The 22500-nt window shown below is 40.8% G+C and overlaps 1 protein-coding gene across 1 annotated transcript in view; it reads right to left on the bottom strand.

The window, feature by feature from the left end:
- The window catches only part of MAP3K15 (mitogen-activated protein kinase kinase kinase 15), a 145149-nt gene that overhangs the window by 40039 nt on the left and 82610 nt on the right, over nucleotides 1-22500 (bottom strand). Inside the window, exons 7-11 of the mRNA XM_052662827.1 lie at nucleotides 17380-17550; nucleotides 11949-12061; nucleotides 11326-11485; nucleotides 6619-6769; nucleotides 5684-5791 (exon numbers count right to left, since the gene is read on the bottom strand). Of these exons, the coding sequence (XP_052518787.1) occupies nucleotides 5684-5791; nucleotides 6619-6769; nucleotides 11326-11485; nucleotides 11949-12061; nucleotides 17380-17550 (703 nt within the window). The remainder of the gene's footprint in view (nucleotides 1-5683; nucleotides 5792-6618; nucleotides 6770-11325; nucleotides 11486-11948; nucleotides 12062-17379; nucleotides 17551-22500) is intronic.

Genomic DNA, 22500 nt, shown 5'->3' with positions numbered 1-22500 from the left:
CAAACTGTAAGTGAAGAACTTGGTGGAGAGTGAAAAGTGCTATGAAGACAAATAACACAGCAAAGGCCAGTAAGGTGGGGCAAGAAATCATGATTTTTCAAGCAGAAAGCCAAAGGGGGTGAGAGAATGAACCATTCAGATAAGTGGGGGGCCAGTTCCAGGCAGAGAAAACAGTAAGTGCAAAGGCCCTGAGACAGCAGTGAGCTTGGCATGTTTGGGAACCAGCACAGAGGGGAGTGAGACTGGAGGGGAGTGAGAGAGGAAGCTGGGGAGATCATGCGGGCCTTTGGAGGTCATCATTAGGACTTGAGCCGCCACTCTGTGTGAGAATCACTGAGAGATGTGAACATGGATGAAACATGAAAGCCAATCACAGAGCTATCTGTATAGAAAGCCTGTGTGTTATTTCAAAGGAGAGGTGTGTTCTGAGTCACTGAAAGAGAGTAGTGGTGGAGAATAGGCCTCTGCTCTGGATTTAGGTACAGAAATAGGAACCCTGGCAGATTCGGGAGAACCTTGTCTGACCCACATACACCAGCAAGAGACTGCATGTATATAGAAAGCTCAGCCACGCAAGTTTTCAAAGTACTCGCAGATGGGAGGTTTACTCTGAGTAGCTTTAGGGAACTTCTCAATATGGGAGGAAGATTTACTGGTTAAGAAGTAAAACACACAGACCTCCCATCTTTCCCTTTATATCATTATCAACAGGCATTAGAGGGGGTTCCTGTTTTGTAGGTCTATGGATATAAAACTATAGAAGTCAAGCACAGGCTTGCCAGCAGTTGGGTAGACACTTTGGGAAGTGAATAAATGAGACAGGATGTACTTGGTACATGATACAGACATTTGGGTAGCCAATAGACATTCAGTGCAAGAAGGGAAAGGGTGCTTAGAGACACCTTTGCAGAAGTTAGAACTTGGGTAATTGGCAGAATGAACTCCAGAAAGGGGTAAAGATAACAGAAGAGCACATGTGACCCCCTACAGGGCCAGCTTTGGCCCATGCAACGATGGATGACGGTCTGGCTGGGCTGAGGGTTGGGGAGGGGAAGGAGGAGCAAGGCAGGGCAGGGTTATATAGGCGCTTGACACTTGGGAAAAGAGTTAGAATTTGGGGACTTCCATACCGGTCCAGCAGTTAAGACTTCACCTTCCAATGCAAGAGAGTGTGGGTTTGACTCCTGGTCAGGGAGTTAAGAGCCCACAGGCCTCAGGGCCAAAAAAACAAAACATAAAACAGAAGTGATATTGTAACAAACTCAATAAAGACTTTAAAAATAGTCCACCTTAAAAAAAAGTTTGAGCTTTATCTGGAAAGTCACAGGATCCAGTAATGATCTGGGAGTATCAACAAGGTCACTACGAGGGCTTTTTAAATTATGACTAAACTCTTAAGCTGAAATACAACATACATTCAGAAAAGGGTACAGTGATCATCTTAACAAATTTCTGCAAAATGAATACCCACTGTAACCAGCATCTACACCAAGAGACAGAACCTCAGCAGCAGCCCAGAAGCCCCCCTAACACCCCTGTACCCAGTCACTCCTGTTGACCCAAAAGCAACAGCTACTCTGTGTACGTGGCTCCTGACCCGGGGTCCTGGCAGGTCAGTCAGGACAGCTGAGACTGTCCTCCTGCCCCGAGCCTCCTGCTCAGCAGCATCTTAGTCCTTCCTGAGAGGGGATATTTCACCAAACCATGATGAAGAAGTAGACTCACAATTTTAGCTTTTCACGGCATCTGAAACCCCCAGTAAGCACGCGCTGGAGGCAGAGCCAGGGTGGGCTCTGGAGAAACAGGCTGGGAAGTCAGAGAGGGGGTGCCTTCAGGATCCCCTAGGAGCTGACTCAGCCTCTGCCTTCCTACCCTCAGAGGGGAGGGGAGCTTTTTATGTTAAAAGCATAGGCTTTGTTGCTGTTCTTAAAAGCATTGACTTTTTGTGTAAGATGTTCCAGTCACTAATATAAGTATAAACAGCACCCCCCAAAGAGCTTTCCAAAACCAGCAGCCCTGCCCACATGGACAGTGATGGGGCCACGATGCATCTGTCAGGGCCCAAGAGGAGTCGAAGGAGAAACACTGCATTCGTTCTTGCTCTGTGCAGCCCCCCTGCATTGCTGTGCTGGGCACAGCTCACACCAGCTTGGGAGGCCAATCCTGCACATCTCCTAACCCTGTGTGTGGTGACTCGACCATGGTTGCTGGAAACTGGCCAGGATGGGAGTATTTGCACCACAGAGCTCAGTAAACATGACAAATCGCCCTCTGCTCCTACATCCCCTGGAGAGCTGGTGGTTAAACATTCACCAGCCTAAGTTTCTGAATCCTTGGCCGATGAACCAGAGCTTCATCTCATGGTACAGTGGTGCTGTCTGCAGGTGAACGTGTGCCTCTGTGCAGTTGCTTCCCACCACCCACAGCCCACCGGGAAAAACTACAAATCCATGTAGAGAAGTTTCATTTCACTCTGGGCTAATCTGCTTGCTTTTACAATCTGCAGAATTTCAAAAATGTAAATGAAAGCAAAAGCAAAGCCTTCCTCTCAAAGAAAAAAGGCAATTTATATTTCTCTCAGACATTTGCTCTGACAACTACCAAGCGCTGTGCAAAACATTTCATCAGTCAAGGAAAACTAGCATTTGCTGCTTATATAGTTCTTTCCATTTCTTATTACAGACTATGTACAAACAAAGCAAAACATTTACAACTAGTGAGATGTTATACGTACCGATGGAAAGTTCCATTAAAGACCTGCAACCATTTAGAATTCCATGAGAACAAAACCTTTTTGCTCTAAAAGTATGAAGACTCGCTTTAATAGGATCAGCTTTTTTCGTAACTATTAATACTTGTCAAGATAATGAGGTGTCCACACCCTGCTGGAATGGCCATCATCAAAAAGTTTACAAACAACAAATGCTGGAGAGGGTGTGGAGAAAAGGGAACCTTGCCCTTGCTACAGTGTTGGTGGGAATGTAACTTGGTACAGCCGCTATAGAGAACAGTATGGAGGTTCCTTAAAAAACTAAAACTAAAGTTACCATATGATCCAGCAGTCCCACTACTGGGCATATATGTGGAGAACACAATTTAAAAAGATACATGCAGACTTCCCAGGTGGTCCAGTGGTTAAGAATCTGCCTGCCAATGTAGGGGACATGGACTCGATCCATGAAACAGGAGGATTCTGCATGCCCTGGGGTAACTGGGCCACACCACAACCACTGAGCCCGTGCTCCAGAGCCTGCAGGCCGCCACTGCTGAAGCCCACAGGCCCTAGAGCCCATGTCCCACAAGAGAAGCCACTGCAATGAGAAGCCCGCAGACCACAACTACAGAGGAGCCCCTGCTTGCTGCAACTAGAGAAAGCCCATGTGCAGCAAGGAAGACCCAGTACAGTCAAAACAAATAAATATTGTTTTAATTAAAAAAAAAAAAAAGACACATGCACCTCAATGTTCACTGCAGCACTGTTTATCATATCTAGGACATGGAAGCCACCTAAATGTTCATCAACAGAGGAATGGATAAAGAAGATGCGGTACACATATACAATGGAATATGACTCAGCCATTAAAAAGAATGCAATAATGCCACTTGCAGCAATATGGACCTAGAGAGTGTAATACTGAGTGAAGCAAGTCAGACAGAGAAAGACAAATATATATCACTCATATGTGGACTATAAACACAGGCTATAAATGAACTTACCTACCAAACAGAAATAGAGTTACATATGTAGAAAATAAACTTCTGGTTATTGAGGGATAAGGAGGGGAGGAGAGATAAATTGGAAGACTGGACTGACACATATACACTACTATATATAAAACAGATAACTAATAAGGCCCTACTGAACAGCATGTGGAACTCTACTCAATATTCTGTAACAGCCTATACGGGAAAAGAATCTAAAAAAGCATGGACATATCTATATGTACAACAGATTCACTGTGCTGTATACCTGCAACACGACATTGTGAATCAACTATATTCCAATAAAATATTAATTTAAAAATACGAGGTGTTTTGCTACCTCTATCAATGGAATAGCGAGATTACAGATCAGAATTTTTAAAATTCTCCTGTATCACAGTGGCATCAATGACACAAAGAATATAAGCAAGGTTGGTATCTAGTACAAGAATCCCAACAGCAAGGAGAGGGGGCTTCCTGGCAGTGGAACCTGGAGGAGGGAACATGAGTAGGGCTTTGGGGTGTTTTTATTTGTGTGTGTGTGTGTGTGGTAAGACCACACAACATGGTATTTACAAATTTGGAAGTGTACAACCCCATACTGTTAATTATAGCCACTGTGCTGTATGGCAGCTCTCTGTGACTTATTTATCTAGCATAACTAAAACTTTATACCCACTGAACAATGGAAAGTTGTTGTATCATGACTATTTCTGATAAAGAGTTTCTAGTATGATTTTGAAACTCTTCTTCTTCTCTGATGTTCTATTTTATTTTTAAAGATACAGATTTTTTTTAAACTATTAAGACATAATTGCTCACACTCTTATCTCTGGGGCGGGAGGGAATCCTTCTTTGCCAAGCTGAAGGCAGAACTCTCCCCCTACTCTCTGGAAACAAAGACAGAAAACAGACCTATCTAATGAGCTTATCAACAGTGCTACTTATTATTACAAAATATTTTATTAAAGTAAAACTGTGATGAAGTACTTTAGACACATAGAGATGAAAATATACATCATGAAAGAAAACATGAGGCCTGGCCCAGCATTTGTGTAATATCTTTAAGGGGCAATGTAAATGTTTTCTCTCCTGCATTGCTGGTGTTGAGTATGAACTAGAATGGTACAAGCTGGACAGTAGCTATTGAATTTTAAACATAGGTACTCTTGAATTCAGCAGGTCCAATTCTGGGACTCTTTGCTCCTGAAAAATCTACATGTGCATGGTAGGATGTAACCACCAAGATGTACATCAGCGTATTAACAATAGGCTAGAATGCAAAATTGAAACCTAAGTGCGCATTAGCAGCAAAGTGGTAAAATAAACTATGGCTCATGAATACTCAGAAATGCACCACTGTGACATGGGAATATAGGGGATTTTACATTTAAAAAAATCAGGTGGATCACTGTGTGCCGGATGAAAACTTTCTATGGTGTACGCATCACTTAAAAAGGGTAAGCTGCAAAGTAACAAATCTCACCATATGATCTCATTTTAATGAAAATGCTTCGCACGCTGTCTATATCTGTATTATGTATATAACGGATATATGTACACACACAGTATACATATATAACTGAGCTGAGAGAAAAGTATACATGGACATCCATCAAATCATCACTGGTGGGAATACAGAACAGGTTTGGGGGATCTGAAGGGATTTTTACTTTATTCCTTATCCATGTTTTAACTTCTTTATCAACAAGCTTGCATTCATTCATATATATACACACATATACACATATAGGTACCATATAATACAAATAATTACACACACACACCCCTATATATACATACCTTGCTTCCTTTTTCCAACTGTGATTACACTCTCTCATATACTTCTGTTACTCAGAAGTTAAGCACAGGTGCCTGTTCTTTCAAGTACTACAATATAGTTAACTCTCCTACATGAAAACTGAATTTTTAACTAAATGATACAGAATAAACAGAGAGCTGTTCATGATTGTTCTCTTACCATTTCTGTGGGTGAGACATGCCACAGAGAAACGGTCCTCTCCTCAGCTTCACTGTTTATGGAGACATAAGAAGGCTGGTAGACTTTGGTTGGTTCTATCACCAGAACCTAAAAGAACAGAACAGATTCTTGTGATGCACAGGAACATGTCACAGAGCTCACCCTGCCCAGTGAGCAAGTGGGGAGCTCTGGACTCCACAGACCCTCTCTGAGCACCTACTGTTGGATATGCAATAAGGGAACATATAGAAAATAAGGACGAATAATGGTGGCGTGGGGGACACACTTGTTTATTAAATAGAGTGGCCAAGAACAGCTTGCCTGAGGAGGTCACAGAGAAGAGCAAGGAAGGCTACAGTTTTTGAGAGAAATGAGGAAGTAAACTGGAGGATCCACAGGTAGGTACCCAAGTCTGCAAAAAATGCAAGAGGATGCAGGATGAAGTGACAGTTCATGAGTTACATTTTATTGTACTGAGGGAGAGGAGGAGAGGAGCAGTAAAACTTCAAAATTTTACTATTAGTGCTGCATTGTTGCAGGATCGTTTCTCCCCCACAACACTATGGACATTTGCGGCTGGGTAACTGTGTGTTGGGGGCAGGAAGCTGTCTCGTCTTAGTGGGAGGTTTAGTGGCATCCGTGGCCTCCACCCCACTAGCTGCCAGTAGCAAAGCCTTCGCCACAGCCATGACAACCAAACTGTCTCTAGACATTGCCAAATGCCCTCAACTCCTAGTTGAGAACCACTATTTTAAAGGATATAGCCAATCTTTTCTAGTGAGTTGATCTCTCACTGGCTGACTTTGCATAAGATTGATGAATCTCTTAACATTTTCAATTATTCCAAAGCTTTCTTCCTTTCAGAGTATGCAATAATTTGACAGTACCAATCCCACTTTCTTTTTATTTTATCTTCAAGATTTAGCGTTTCTTACTGGAAATCTGAGTCCATTAGTAACTTCATTTGTTGCCTCAAAAATTATATCTAGCCAGAAGTTCAGCCGTTCTTGCCTGGGTGAATGTTCAATAATGGGTTTCTTGAAACGCTGAATTAACAACAAGTTCTGAACCAGTGACCGCAGGTACCTGGAAAGACCACAAGTACCAATAAATTAGATTTCCAAGGAAACAGTATTCAATCCTCCTCCCTTTAAAAGAAGTTTCACCAAAGCTTTATTTCTTAAATTCATATTGTGTAGCAAGTACTTCTTAATCATTTGGCAGCCACATACTTAATTATAAGAAACCCAAATGGAGCAAAATAAGCTTGTCCAACAAAATCATAGAACATGCCTTTTTACTAACATTGGGCTAGACCTCAATTTTGGTACATCTTGTTCAAAGCACAAAGACTGGCAAACATTTGCCATCTTAATTAACAAGAGCAAGTGGTTTGAAGTTCAAAGGAACTGCAAAATGACAAAATTTCAAACTCAGTGTCTTTTTCTTTTCTAACAAGACAATTATAGATTTATATATAGTTGTAAGAAACAATACAGAGAGATCCCATGTATCCTTGGCCTGGTTTATACCAATTGTAACATTATGCAAAATTCTAGAACAGTATCACAATCAGGATATTGACATCGACACAGTCAAGATAGAAAAGATTTCCATCTGAAAGGATCCCTCATGTTTCTCTTCTATAGCCAGCCCAGTTTCCTTCCTACCCTATTTCCTCTTTGACCTCTGGCCATCACTAATATTAAACTCAAGGTCTCTTTAAAAAAAAAATCAAATCTGACCTGGTGGATCTTTAATTTATGAGGTGTTCAGTCTCACCACATCTTTACTATCTTTAGGCAAATTGAACTTTTTAAACATAGCTGCCAGGCAGTGGTGGTCTCCTCTCTAGTAGGGAATGGGGTTGAGGTGAGGTGGTTACACTGATAGTATCAGAGCATTATTTTGCCCTTTGAGGATAAAGTCTGGAGCTATCCTGGGAAGGTATGGTGTTGTAAAGGATTAACTTGGCAGGCCTGGGTTTCCAAACTACATATTCCAGAGAAAGGTCTGGCCTTTGACTGGCTTCTGAAGCATCAGTTCTAAGCCCTTGGGATATCCTGCCTGGTAAGAGTCTTTGTCCACCTTAGGCCTTGTGCCAGGCCAGCTAGTCTACACTAACATTATGATTCACGGTGGAGGTCTTGGGCCATGTTGTATCAGTGTGATCTCTGGAGAGGCTGGGGACTCAGGTCAGCTACCTGCATGCTTCATGCCTACATAACTGATCCTCAATAAAAACCCTGGGACTTCTCTGGTGGCTCAGTGGTAAAAAATTTGCATGCTTGCCAATGCAGATTCTTTACACAGGATCAAAACTGAGACACAGGTTTGATTCCTGGTGTGGGAAGATCCCACATGCTGAGGAGCAACTAAGCCCATGCTTCACAACTACTGAGCCTGTGTGCTAGAGCCCACGAACCACAACTACTGAAGTCCGTGAGCCTAGAGCCTGAGCTCCACAACAGGAGAACCTGGTGCACTGCAACTAGAGAGTAGCCCTCACTCACCACAACTAGGGAAGAATCCGCACAGCAGTGAAGATCCAGCACAATCAAAAATAAATGTACACCTGTGGTGGATTCATGTCAATGTATGGCAAAGCCAATACAACATTGCCGGGAGCCAGCACGGGAGACCCCACCCATGACAAGGTCATGTGGAGAGACCTGACGAGCAAGGTGGATCAGGACTCAAGGGACCCCCTGGACTTGCTCGAGCATCTACCCCAAAACCAGAATCTGTCTGTCTTACTATTTTATGTCTTTCACCAACTCTTCTGACATTAACAGGGGGCTCTCCCCGACCACCTTTCTCTGGAAAAAATCAACTTAGGGCTCTAGTTGATAAATCTCCTGGGCATGAAAGGAGTGTTTCAAACCCCCTGTTAGCATTCTAGCTTACTTGGCAGGTTTATCCAGACTCTTGCAACATTGTTGAGCCAATGCTTGCTGCCAAGTTCTCACATCCCTTATCCACTGTGTTCCTGGGAGTGCATATAGTCAGGATGTAGAAAAAACAAGCAGCAGCTTTAGCATTAGCAACATTAGACTTTGAGTTAATAAGTTCTTTCTTTGCTGTAACCCGCTGAATCTTTGCTCCATAAAAATGTAACTCTGTACTTTAAGGGCGATGCAGGCTAAGGAATTTAAGAAAAAACATTTCAAGGGAAAGTAAGTGTTTTAGCTGACCAACCTTTATCAAAAAGGAGTCATAAAATGTTAACAGGCCTCCGGGCCAGAAGATAATGTACAAAAAATAAGACTCTTGCAGGAAAGAACCTGATATTGATAAAAGTTAATATTGATGGAATGTTGAGTTGACTCTGCATTTTTTACCTTGCTGTATGTACAACTCAGGGTATAAAAGCCCTCTCTGAAAATAAAGTAATGGACTTTGCTCACTGAAGCTTGGTCACCCCATGTCATTCTTCATTTGCTAATGTCATCCACCCTGAGGATATCCCTGGACTCTGCTGAGGCTGGACCCGGGCACAATATTGTAAAGTAATTAGCCTCCAATTAAAATAAATAAATTCATATTAAAAAAATTTTTTAATAGCATGTAATAAACAGTGACTGGAAAATGGAATAGCATCCAATACATTTAAAAAATAAAGTTTATATTCAAATGAAGTTAATTTCAAATAATTAATATTCAAAATAAAGTATATTAAAATAAATAAATAATTTTAAAAAACAATTAATAAAAACCCTGGACAACAGGGCTCAGTGAGCTTCCCTGGTTGACAATCATTTGTACATGTTGTCATACATCACTGCTGGGAGAATTAAGCACTGTCCACTGGGCTTTCCTGGTGGCTCAGCAGTGAAGAATCTACCTGCCAATGTAGGAGATGTGGGTACAACTCCTGGGTCAGGAAGATCCCCTGGAGAAGGAAATAACAACCCACTCCAGTATTCTTGCCTGGGAAATCCCATGGACAGAGGAGCTTGGGGGGCTACAGTCCCTGGGGTAGCAAAGAGTCAGAGGCATCTTAGCAACTAAGTAACAACAACTACATACAACTCCACTGGAAGAGGACAACTGGAAGCCTGTTCCTGGTCTCCCCTGAGCTCTGCCCTAAGTGCCTCTTGTCTTTGCTGATTCTAATCCGTATACCTGCAATAAACCACTGCCACAGTATAACAGCTTTTCTGAATTCTATGAATTCTTTGAGCAAATCACAAACCTCAGGGTGGTCTTGAACACACAATAGGTATGAACACTGTAAGTCAGTCCAGGTTCTGATGTAATGGGAACGTATTCAAGCCTCAGAGCTCATTTCCAGAGAGTCAGCTCTGTCTGCCTCAGATGCAGCAATACACCATAACATTAGAGTACTTCAAATAGTGGCCACTCCAGGAGAGCTGCAAGCTCAGCCTACCTCTGTGTTCTCTCAGCCTCAGAAAACTTTCAAGAAGTTCATAGGGTTTCAGGATCAAATTTAAGCCCTCTAGATGAGGAGGAAACACAGTCAACCCTAGGTATGGCCACTGAAATTCCTATCCCCTAGAGTCCAGATTGGTTCACTGAAAGGAGACACAGCAGGGGACAGACAAACCTGGATCATTAGAAGCAAAAATGTTTTAATTATGTAAGTGATCCAAATGCATTTTAGACAAATCAGAGAATAGATTTAAAAAGCAGATTCAAAACTTCTTCATTGGCTACCTCCCTGAGACAACCACTATCAATATTTTTGGGAAAATTCATGACTCATCATTTATTCATTATACAAATATCTGCTGAGCATCTATTGATTTTATGAGACTATAGCAATCAATGGCAGAACCATGTTTCTAGCGGAGCTCAGTGTCTATTGGGAAATCAGCTATTGCCCAACTCTCCCAGACCCTCCTCCAAGTCACATATAAAACAGAGGTTTTTAATGAAAATGAGTCCATATACAATAGTAGTTCTCAAAGTGTGGCCCCCAGGCCAGCAGCGTCAGCTTGTAATTTCTAAATGAAAACTCTCAGGTCCTACCCTATACCCTCTGAACCAGAAATCCTAAGGGTTAGGCCTGGCAATCTGTTTTAATCAACACAGGTGATTCTGATAATGTCACTGATAGAAAAAAATACATGCTGCATCTGGCTTTTCTTATTCAGTGATAAACCATGAACACATTTCCATGTCTCCAAGTATTCTTTCTTGCACATTTTAATGGCTGCATAATGAGCTAACTAGAGGCACTCCTGGGCCTCCATTTTCCTGACCATATCTATGATGGGTGTTTTAGTTTGCTTCCATTTGTGATGGAAATCATTTACTTGGTGTACTTTGAGCTTTACTATCTGCTTTCTCACAAATGCACAATATGGACTGGTACCCAAGAATGGTCTGCTCTTGAGAACCTACATGATCTGAAAAAACTAACGGGACTGAGAGTTCTGTCTTGGAGACATAGCATGTAAGGATATATTCTATGTGGGGGGGGGGTCTGTCTTTTTCCCTTCCTTCACATAAAACCAAGTGAGCCTTTCTGCCTTAACTTTGCTTTAATGAAGAAGTCAAAAGGAAAAACACAGCAGTTGTTATTGTTTTTTGTATTCACACCTTTTCCTCCTGGGTTAACTTTTCAGAACAAGACTGGATATTGACATGGGTGATAAAAATGCATAGGCATGACTCACCAGATGGGAGGTTTCAGTCTGAACAACTTCTCTGCTGCCTGGACAGCCTTCCCCACATCACTGGCCAACATGCTGACACTGAAGAACTGACCTACATCCCAGTAGCTGTTCATTTTCTCCAAGCTCCCTTTTCTTCCCAACAAACTGTTCAGCCGGACACCTGAATAATTTGAATTTTAGATAAAGTTAAGACAAATCTTCCTAGTTTCTATCATATCATATAAGCCTTTAGATAGAGCAGAAACTGGGCATTATATTTGGGCTGCAGCCTCATGTGTGCTATCAGAGAGTAACTGTTCCTTTTGCGATATAATGCTGGTTGTTTTTGTTGTTGTTTAGTTGCTAAGTTCTGTTTGACTCTTGTGACTCCACAGACTGTAGCCCACCAGGCTCCTCTGTCCATGGAATTTCCCAGGCAAGAATACTTGAGTGGATTGTCATTTCTTTCTCTAGGGGATCTTCCCAACCCAGAGATCAAACTCACGTCTCCTCCATTGGCAGGCAGATTCTTTACCACTGAGCCACCAGGGAAGTCCCCTAATGCTGATTATTTGAGCATAATTTTGAATGCTGGACTTGTGTTGTCAAAGCATATCCACATGTGTGGTCATGAACAGTTTTACCTATTTTCCTCAGTTCCATGGAAGTTTCAAATTGTTGTCCAGAGACTATCAGCAATACCGCAAGGTTGATTCCTGAATAAAGAGATGGCTGGAGCGCAAACCCTTTGCGATACCTGTAATTATAGAAGCAACAAAACTCCCTTTATATCAGATTATAATGGAAAAAAAAAGTGTAAATAATAGCACATATCAATCTTCTCATGAGAATTTTTACTGTTCTAATTTGTTTTCCAACTCTTTGCCCCTCCCTGCCTATCTTTACAGATAGCTACATGCACCAATCAGATAGCTTCTTAAAAATGTCATAATAGCAACACAATAGCACTAGGGAGTTTTAAAATCTTTCTTCATCAGATAGCTTTTAGAGAAAAGCTGTGGTCATTGTATAAAATAAGGAAAGTATATTAAAGTGTACAAAAGAAATGTAAAACTTATTATAGTTCTACCTCTGAAAGTGAGCCACAATGTCAACTTATCATTTTTAAAGTTATACTCCATTTGCACACTGAGCATTTTTTGTTTCATGGAAATCTCAACAGGTATAGGCCCTTTCTCTGTAGGCCGTCTGTTTGTTTGTATCACAAAATGGAATTATTTTTTCATGTAAGTCTGGAAATAAAAGCAAAAATAAACAAATGGGATCTAATTAAAATTAAAAGCTTCTGCACAACAAAGGAAAATATCAGCAAGGTGAAAAGACAGCCTTCTGAATGGGAGAAAATAATAGCAAATGAAGCAACTGACAAACAACTAATCTCAAAAATATACAAGCAACTTATGCAGCTCAATTCCAGAAAAATAAACGACCCAATCAAAAAATGGGCCAAAGAACTAAATAGACATTTCTCCAAAGAAGACATACGGATGGCTAACAAACACATGAAAAGATGCTCAACATCACTCATTATCAGAGAAATGCAAATCAAAACCACAATGAGGTACCACTTCACACCAGTCAGAATGGCTGCGATCCAAAAATCTGCAAGCAATAAATGCTGGAGAGGGTGTGGAGAAAAGGGAACCCTCCTACACTGTTGGTGGGAATGCAAACTAGTACAGCCACTATGGAGAACAGTGTGGAGATTCCTTAAAAAATTGCAAATAGAACTCCCTTATGACCCAGCAATCCCACTGCTGGGCATATACACCGAGGAAACCAGAATTGAAAGAGACACATGTACCCCAATGTTCATCGCAGCACTGATTATAATAGCCAGGACATGGAAACAACCTAGATGTCCATCAGCAGATGAATGGATAAGAAAGCTGTGGTACATATACACAATGGAGTATTACTCAGCCATTAAAAAGAATTCATTTGAATCAGTTCTGATGAGATGGACGAAACTGGAGCCGATTATACAGAGTGAAGTAAGCCAGAAAGAAAAACACCAATACAGTATACTAACACATATATATGGAATTTAGAAAGATGGCAATGACGACCCTGTATGCAAGACAGGAAAAAAGACGCAGCTGTCTATAACGGACTTTTGGACTCAGAGGGAGAGGGAGAGGGTGGGATGATATGGGAGAATGGCATTCTATCATGTATACTATCATGTAAGAATTGAATCGCTAGTCTATGTCTGACGCAGGATACAGCATGCTTGGGGCTGGTGCATGGGGATGACCCACAGAGATGTTATGGGGAGGGAGGTGGGAGGGGGGTTCATGTTTGGGAACACATGTAAGAATTAAAGATTTTAAAATTAAAAAAATAAATAAATAAATAAATAAATTATAATACCATCAAAAAAAAAAAAAAAAAAAAAAGAAGCAGTTCTGCCAAAATGTTGGACCCCAAAGAGCAGTGGCATAAAGTGAGAAAAGGGGCAGTGATGGTTTACATTAGGATAAAGAACAAGACCATAAACTGTGAGTGCCATTTTTACACTGAAAGGTTCACCATGCCATTTAAAATTTTCTTATTTATCGTTTGTCTACACATAAAAAATGTATTTCTCTTCCATGATCAAGTATGACTACCAAGATCAGGGAAAAAAAATCTGATCAATGAAGTAATGACACAAAAATGTTTTTTTGTAAACCAGCAGTGACTTTATCACTCATGTGACAACAGGATTAAGCACCAACAAAACATTCATTGTGAAAGGGAGAACTTATCAGTTAAATCTGATCATATCATGAAATCAGTTAAAATCCGATTCTGTGAACTTTGTGGCATGATACAAGTGCCCTCAAGTGGAACCGAGGACATCAAGAAAGTTCTTCCAACCTCAGTCAACAAAATTCCAATAAAATTGAACGCTCTCTCCCTCCCACTCCTGCTATGTTTTGGGGATTTTAAATTCCATATCCTACTGTATGTGACTTTTTTTCCATTTTCTTTTATTATGGAAAGCTATCTGGGAAGAGGGCAGAGAGGGTGATTTCTCTATGTTTCTTACCCATAAATCAAATAGGCCCAGCTTGGGGACAGACAAGTCTCTAATTCGGAGTCAGGACTGCAGTCCCAGGTTTGTGTCTATCCAGCCCCATGACCTTGGACTGGCTCCCTGCCTCCCTGAGCCTCACGTTCCACTTCTCTGAGAGTGAGATGATCCCCATGGCCTCACCAGAGCCAGCATGCCTTGACCAGAAGGTCAAGCTTCATGTGCTCCTGTACCCACAGCACTACCTTCCGAACTGCACAGAGAAGGCTCTGATGACTTCGTTGAGGGAGCCACAGGCAGTCATTTCCTGACCTGGGGGTTGAATTCCTGGCCATGGTGGTGGGAACACAGCTAACTATTTTGCCCCTGCCGATTATTTTCCTCTGTTTCCCTTCCCTTCAACACCCCGAGTGATTCTTCTTGACCATACAGTGCACTGGGTACTACTGGGGATTAACTAAGACTAAAAGAAGGTCCCTACCCTCTAAGAACCTATACCATGAAAGAGGTAAGATCTACACACAATTAGTGAAAATACTGATTTTCATGGGTGGCAAATAACCTAAAACCACACAAATCCATCTAGAGGGACTCATAGCAGACAGAGAGGCTTGAGATGCGGCATGAAGATGGACAGAATTGTAGCAGCAGCAATTTAGAAATGGAATCCCCAGCACAGAAAATGGCAAGAGCAGAGACGGGAGTTTGGGGAGCTCCTAAGGAACTCCAGTTTATGTGGACATATATCAAGTAGTGAGAAACAGGGCTAGGGGCAGGTTGGAGAAAGTCTGCAGAGCACCCAGAACAGTGATCTACAAGTTTGAAGTTGTATTTAGTAGGGAGTGGAGAGGTATTTTGGGTCTTTGAGCTTCAGGAAAAGTAAGCTATTAATCTATGAAGGATACACTATACAGACACCAAGCAGAGAACCTACCTGGGATACTGTTAGAACATTCCTGGAAAGAAAGTAAAAAAAAAAAAAAAAAAAAAAAAAGGCACCGACTGAGGGTGGTGTTGATGGGAAAGGATGGTTAGGGAGGAAGGGAAGGCTCACAGAAGGGATGGAATTGGGAAATGACTGTATGGGGAGATAAGTAAGTGAAAAGTCACCAAACATTAAGCAAAAGTACATGCGGAGAAGGCTAAAGAATGGTGGTAAGAGAGCGAGACAATGGAAGCCATCCCTTATGGAGAGGAGGGAATAGCTTCAGTCTTAGACATGTTGAGTCTTAAACACCAGCACCAGCTTGAAAGAATAGGTAATCAAAGAGTGCAACGTGGGGTCAAAGCTTAGGATAGGGGCTGGGCTGGAGACTGATAACAGTCCAAGGTGTGGGAGTGACTGGGATTACCAGGGAACAGCGTAGATGAAGAGAAGAGGGGAGAGGACAGAGTCCAACCTGTATAGAAGGAAAGCAAAGAAGAGGGGGAAAGGGAGCAGTCAGAATGAAATGAGACCAAACAGCGGTACCAAGAGCTCTTGCGATGGAAATGGATGATGCAGGCTGTATGCTCTATCTTCAAATACACCCAGGTTCTGACATCTCATTGTTTTCATCATTACTACCCTGGTTCAAGCTACCATCAGCTCTTCTCTGAGGTTCTAACTGTTCTCTGTGTCATCCCTCATCCACGTGGTAGTTTACTTAATAACCACAACCCCTGCCAAACCACTAAGCACATGCCTTTGTCATGTTTCCCTCTCACAGGTGGAATCTGTGTCTCTATTCCTTTGAATTTGGGCTCACGATGTGGTTGGCTTTGATCAAGAACATGTGGCAGAACTGACCTTGTGAGAGTTCCTGAGCCTTGAGAAGCTTTCTGGTTTCCACATTCACTCTGTTAGAATGCTGTCCATCACATAAGGGAGCTGGTCTGGCAGGACTAAAACCACTGCTAGAGAATGGAGGCTCCCACCAACAGCCGGCACCAGCTGTCACATGTGACTGAGGCCATCCTGGACCTGTCAGCCCTGCTGACTCTCCAGATGACTACAACCTTAGGGATGAGTTCAGCACCTCAGGATTAGAATCAGCAGAGGAACTGCCTGGGCAATCCACAGAATCATGAGAAATCATAAACCCTTGTGTTAAGCCACTAGGTCTTGGAGATGCTTGTAAATGATAGCTGACACACCCCCTAACATGTATTCTTTGCATAACCGTGAGAGTCCTCTGGTTAAAATGCAGATCAGATCTTGTCACTCCTCTGCTCAGAACATCCAGCACTGTATCGTCTCACTCTGAGTAAAACAGTCTTCTTCTTTTGCATTTCCTGCCACTCTCCCCTTTGCTCCTGCCTCATCATCCTTGCACATACTTGACATACTTCCTCCTCAGGGTCTTTGCTGAGGAGATCCCCCTCAGCTCTTGTTCTTGCTGTCCCCCACCCCACTTTTGGAACACAGTTATTTGCAAGGCTCATTCCCTCACCATCTACACCTTATTCACCTTCACTGAGCATCCTATATAAAACTGCTGACAACTCCCAACCCTCCCTTCCCTTGTCCCTGATTAACTTTTCCCCAAAGCCCTCACCATCAGCTGATATTCTATTTTACTGTATTTGTTTGTCTGACTTTCCTTACCAGCAATGCAAGGTCCATGAGGGTGTGGCTTCAGATCTGCTGTTTATCCCCATCATCTAGAAGAGTTCCTGGCATGCAGTAAACCCTCAGGAAACATTTGTTGAATGATTAAATGAATAAGAAATGAACAGCTCACTGAGAGGAGGATGCCATGATGGTGGTGGAACAAGGTTCTGGAAGGAGGAGCTGGGAAGGAGGGTGCTGAGCTTCCTTGCCCCTATAAATGCATGAACTTGGGAGAAGAGTGTCACCAGCAGAAAATGCTGTTTCTAATGGTTTCCTTTTGGAAAAAAGAATCTGGAAATTCCCAGACCACGTGTATGGCATCTTTCTTACTGCCAGCAAACAGGCAGCTACACATATGTAGGGAAAAGACCTGGACCCTGAGCTTGTGCAATTCTATTCTTTGCAAAGATGCATGTGTTACTGACAAAGGCGGCCAGTTTACCATTCGATGGCGCTGTCTCTGCTGGCATCATCTTTGCAGTCCGAATCTAAGAAGATGTCCTTGTAGATCCTCCCACAGAGGCAGAACATGTCAGGGGCCGGGTGGTCACAGCTCTGCAGAACCTGGAGCATGACCTGCAGGGCCTTCTCACGATCACCTGAGCTGTTTCTCCTGAAAGATTCAGTGATAAGATGACAAACGTCTGACTCAAGACACAGAGTGTATATATCTATGTCTATATCTATATATGCATTCATTCTGTGAGAGGCTGGTGCAAGGATGCTGTACTTTAACAGGAAAAAATTTAAGTTATCTTTCATTTTTCATATTCAAATGAATCAAGTGCTTAAGATCCACACCAGTAAGTCTCATTAAATCATACTCAGTCCTTACCTGATCTTTTCTAAGTTAGACCTAGACTGTGGATGAAAGTGTATGCAGATCAATGTATTTGGAAAGACAGAAAAAAAAATATGGCATCTTCCTGTTGCTGGATGGAGAGTAAAGATTTCAGAAGCTAAGCCTGAATCATGAGGATGAGATAGTCTGACACAAGGTTCCTTTGGAAAAGCTGCAGGGTCCCTGAATCCAGAAAGCCAAGATGAATTTAGAAATACATCTTGGCATTCCTTGACCTGAAATGTCTTGCCATCCTCAAACAGGGAATGACCCCACCAGTAATTCCTGTTATACTCATCAGAATCAGAAATTATTTATATATTCACAGATCACAGTCTTCATTAGTACACTATATGGTAAAATTTTCATTTTATACACAAGAAATGGATTCCTTAGACAGCTGTTAAATTTTTTTGCCACAAAATATCTTGAGTTTGTGGCTGTGAAATATTAAAAGTGTTCCTGTGAAGGTTTGAAAGCACATGTCCATCAGTAATGAGGACTGATTAAGTCAGTGATGGTTAATGCTATTCATATTATAATATAAAATATTAAACATTTCTAAAAAGAAATGAAGCAACTTCTATGTAATACTGCTATGGAGAAGTCTCCAGAACATCCTGTTAAGACAAGAGAGCAAGGTGTTGAATACTGTGCACAGAATGCTACCTTTTTATTTAAAAAGGGGGGGAAGTGAATAATAAATGTATCTCCTTTCATTTCTTCAAAAGAGAAAATAAAAAGGTAAGAAAAATGGCTAGTGATAGGTTGAGGGAAAAAAAACATGATGAAGAGGGCAGAGACAGATAGAAAGTTCCATTAATACGTCTTGCAATTTGACTTTGAAACTACATAAGATTTTTACATGATTCTTTTTAAAAATGAGACAATTCTTAAAATTTTGCCTAAAAAGAGTTTGCTAATGAACATACTATCTGAATTTGTGGCTGGGGCAAAACAAATGAACCTATGCATCTGGTTGACAGCTTATCCACAAAAGAGAAACTAATTTATCACATGATTTACAAACACAACAATCCAACTGTATTTTCCCAAGAGGATATAACCTAAGGAAAAAATATAAATGCAAAGAAATCTTATATAGTTTCCAGTAAGCATACTATATAAGTGATAATAGTGTATGTGTATGCTCAGTCATGTCTGACTCTTTGCCAGGCTCTTCTGCCTACGGAATTTCCCAGGCAAGAATACTGGAGTGGGTTGCCATTTCCTCCTCTAGGGGATCATCCCAACCCAGGGGTCAAACCTCTGTCTCCTGCATCGGCAGGCAGATTGTTTACCACTGAGCCACCTGGGAAGTCCAAGTGATGAGACAGTACTGGTGTTTTGAAAAAGAATACAAAAATATTAATTTAGTATCATTAAGAACCAGAATTTTCAGCATAGAAGAAATAAATACAAAATCAAAGAAGCAAAAATCCTATAGTCCTAAATTTGAATTGGAATATCAGTAGGAATTCATGAGGTGGTCTCCCCAGCTCTATCTACCAAAAAGGTCCAAAGCAATGACCAACTCAGTAGCAATAAGAACCTTCAAGCCCTGACTGGGGTCTGTAAACTTCATCTCTCACTAAAGAAACCAAGACTCCGTGACAGAATCACTGATTCAACATATGTCTAAGATGATCCTGGAACATCTTAACCCACAAAGAAACAAAGCTGCTACTAAACTCTTATCAAAGACTCAGGAGCCAACTTGAAAGTTTTTGGCTAAAGAGGGGACAATTTGAGCATTAAGAAGAAAAATAACTATAAAGCATTGAAATACATTAATTATCACTAAAACTCTGAGTTCATAAAGATCTTATAAAACCTCACTGGTCACTCTTAGAGGATTCTAACAAACCAATTCACTGTTTTTGAAAAATGATCAAGACAAAATTAAGCATACAGCTTCCTTTTCCCATACAAACTGTAACCAAGTCACTGATGAGGGAAAATTTCTCTTTATAAAGTTTTTGTGCTACTAACTCAGGAATTAATTATAAAATTTAAATATCACTATTTTACAACTTCTAACGAAGTAATGGATCTAGGAAATGATCATCAAGGGCCACTAGCATCGCAAAGAGAAAAAACAGATGAAGTACACAATCAACTATTAAGTAGTCTTTAAAAAAATCAAACCAACCTAAATAGACATTTCTCCAAAGAACAGATAGATGGTGAAAAAAAGCACATGAAAAGATGCTCAAAATCGTTCATTATCAGAAAAATACAAATCAAAACTACAATGAGGTATCACCTCACAGCAGATAGAATGGATATAATCAAAAAAAGCTACAAGCAATATATGTTGGAGAAGGTGTAAAGAAAAAGGAACCCTCCTACCCTGTTGGTGGGAATGTAAATTGGTACAGCCCCCATGGAGAACAGTATGGAGGTTCCTTAAAAAACTACAAGTAGAACTACCACATGATCCAGCAATCCCACTTCTGGAGAGATATCGAGAGAAAAACATAATTTGAAAAGATACATGCATCCCAGTATTCACTGCAGCACTATTTACAATAGCTGAGACATGGAAGCAACCTAAATGTCTATCAACAGAGGAATGAATACAGAAGATGTGCTATATATGTACTATGTAATATTCAGTTCAGTTCAGTTCAGTCGCTCAGTCGTGTCCGACTCTTTGCAACCCCATGAATCACAGCACGCCAGGCCTCCCTGTCCATCACCAACTCCTGGAGTTCACTCAGACTCACGTCCATCGAGTCCGTGATGCCATCCAGCCATCTCATCCTCTGTCGTCCCCTTATCCTCCTGCCCCCAATCCCTCCCAGCATCAGAGTCTTTTCCAATGAGTCAACTCTTTGCATGAGGTGGCCAAAGTACTGGAGTTTCAGCTTTAGCATCATTCCTTCCAAAGAAATCCCAGGGCTGATCTCCTTCAGAATGGACTGGTTGGATCTCCTTGCAGTCCAAGGGACTCTCAAGGGTCTTCAACACCACAGTTCAAAAGCATCAATTCTTCGGCGCTCAGCCTTCTTCACAGTCCAACTCTCACATCCATACATGACCACAGGAAAAACCATAGCCTTGACTTAGACGGACCTTAGTTGGCAAACCATAAACAAGAAAGAAATAATGCCATCTGCAGCAACATGGATGAACCTGGAGATTATCATACTAAGTGAAGTAAGCCAGCAAGAGACAGGTATCATATGATATTACTCATACGTGGAATTCAATTTTAAAAAATGATTCAAATGAACGTATTTACAAAATAGAAACAGACTTACGGATGTTGAAAACAAATTTATGGTTACCAAAGGGGAAACATGGTGGGAGGAGGGATAAATAAGAGCTTTGGATTAATATGCACACACTATTATATACGAGATAGATAACCAACAAGAACCTACTGTATAGCACAGGGAACTCTACTCAACATTCTATAATAACATATACAGAGAAAGAATCTGAAAAAGAATGGCTATATGCATATGTATACTGATTCACTTTGCTGTAAACCTGAAACTAACATGATATTATAAATCAAGTATACTCCAATATAAAATAAAAATTAAAAATTCAAACCAGAATCTGAAATAAGCCTCCAGATTTAACTACCAACTTACAGGAATTGTGGGGTTGGGGGGCATGCAGCAGAGGGACTTACGAAATTATACCACAGGGATATGATCAGCAAAATCCAGAAATTTTCTAACTTTATATGACAAATGCTCCTTTGACAAGAAGAAAAAGAAAAAATAAGAGGAGAAAAGTTGATAAGAATTAAGAGTCTTATCAACAAAATGCAATGTGTAGACTTTGTCTTGATCATGTCAAACAAACTCACTATTAAAAAGAAAAAAGACACATAATTTGGAAAATCTGAACACTGATATTAAGGAATTATTGCTAATTTTTAGGCATGATAACTGTGATGGTATTTTACAAAAATTTCTTAATCTTTAGGACAATATCTTATAGATGAAATATTTATCATTGAAATGTCATGTCTTTGCTTCATAATTAACCCAGTGTTGGGGTAGGGGGAGTCAGTGGGAGTGGGAAACAAAACTGGCTTGTGATGGTAATTATTGAGGTTGATAAGGAATAAATGGGGGTTCATTATGTTACCTTCTACTTTTGAATATATTTGAAATTTATATAATAAAAAAGGGATGGTAATAATCCTGACTTAACAATTCTACTTCTGGAATCTATACTATAGAAATAGAAACATATATACATATATATTTTCAAGAACTTTTGAACAAATGTTTATTATGGCATTGTTCACAATAGTGAAAAACTGGAGATGATCCAAATATCCATTAACAGAAGAGTGGTAAAATATATTTTGTAACAACCAAACTACAGAATATCATAAAACCCTTGGAGAGAAGCAAATCCATATGTAATTATATAGAAGAACATCCATAATAGCTCAAGGGGAAAAAAATTGCTGAACTAAATGAATAGCACAATCACACTCTGTAGTAAACACTATTTACACATAAGTTTATGTGCAGAGACAAAAGTCTGGAAAGATACACATTAAATTGTCCAAAAAATTCACTGCTGAGATTTGTTCAAGGTGTTCCTGTGCTTATGTTACTAAGAACTATTCTAATAAAGAGATTATTCTTTTTAATTTCTGGGCAATTTTACAACAGGCTCTTTTTTATGCTTTCTTTCCTGAGGACCCGGACCTCAAAAGACTACTTATGCCATCCAAGAAGACAGATT

The sequence above is a fragment of the Budorcas taxicolor genome, chromosome X (genome assembly GCF_023091745.1).
Source record: "Budorcas taxicolor isolate Tak-1 chromosome X, Takin1.1, whole genome shotgun sequence".
NCBI classification, from domain to species: Eukaryota; Metazoa; Chordata; class Mammalia; order Artiodactyla; family Bovidae; genus Budorcas; species Budorcas taxicolor.
This window is presented reverse-complemented; position numbering and strand designations above follow the sequence as displayed.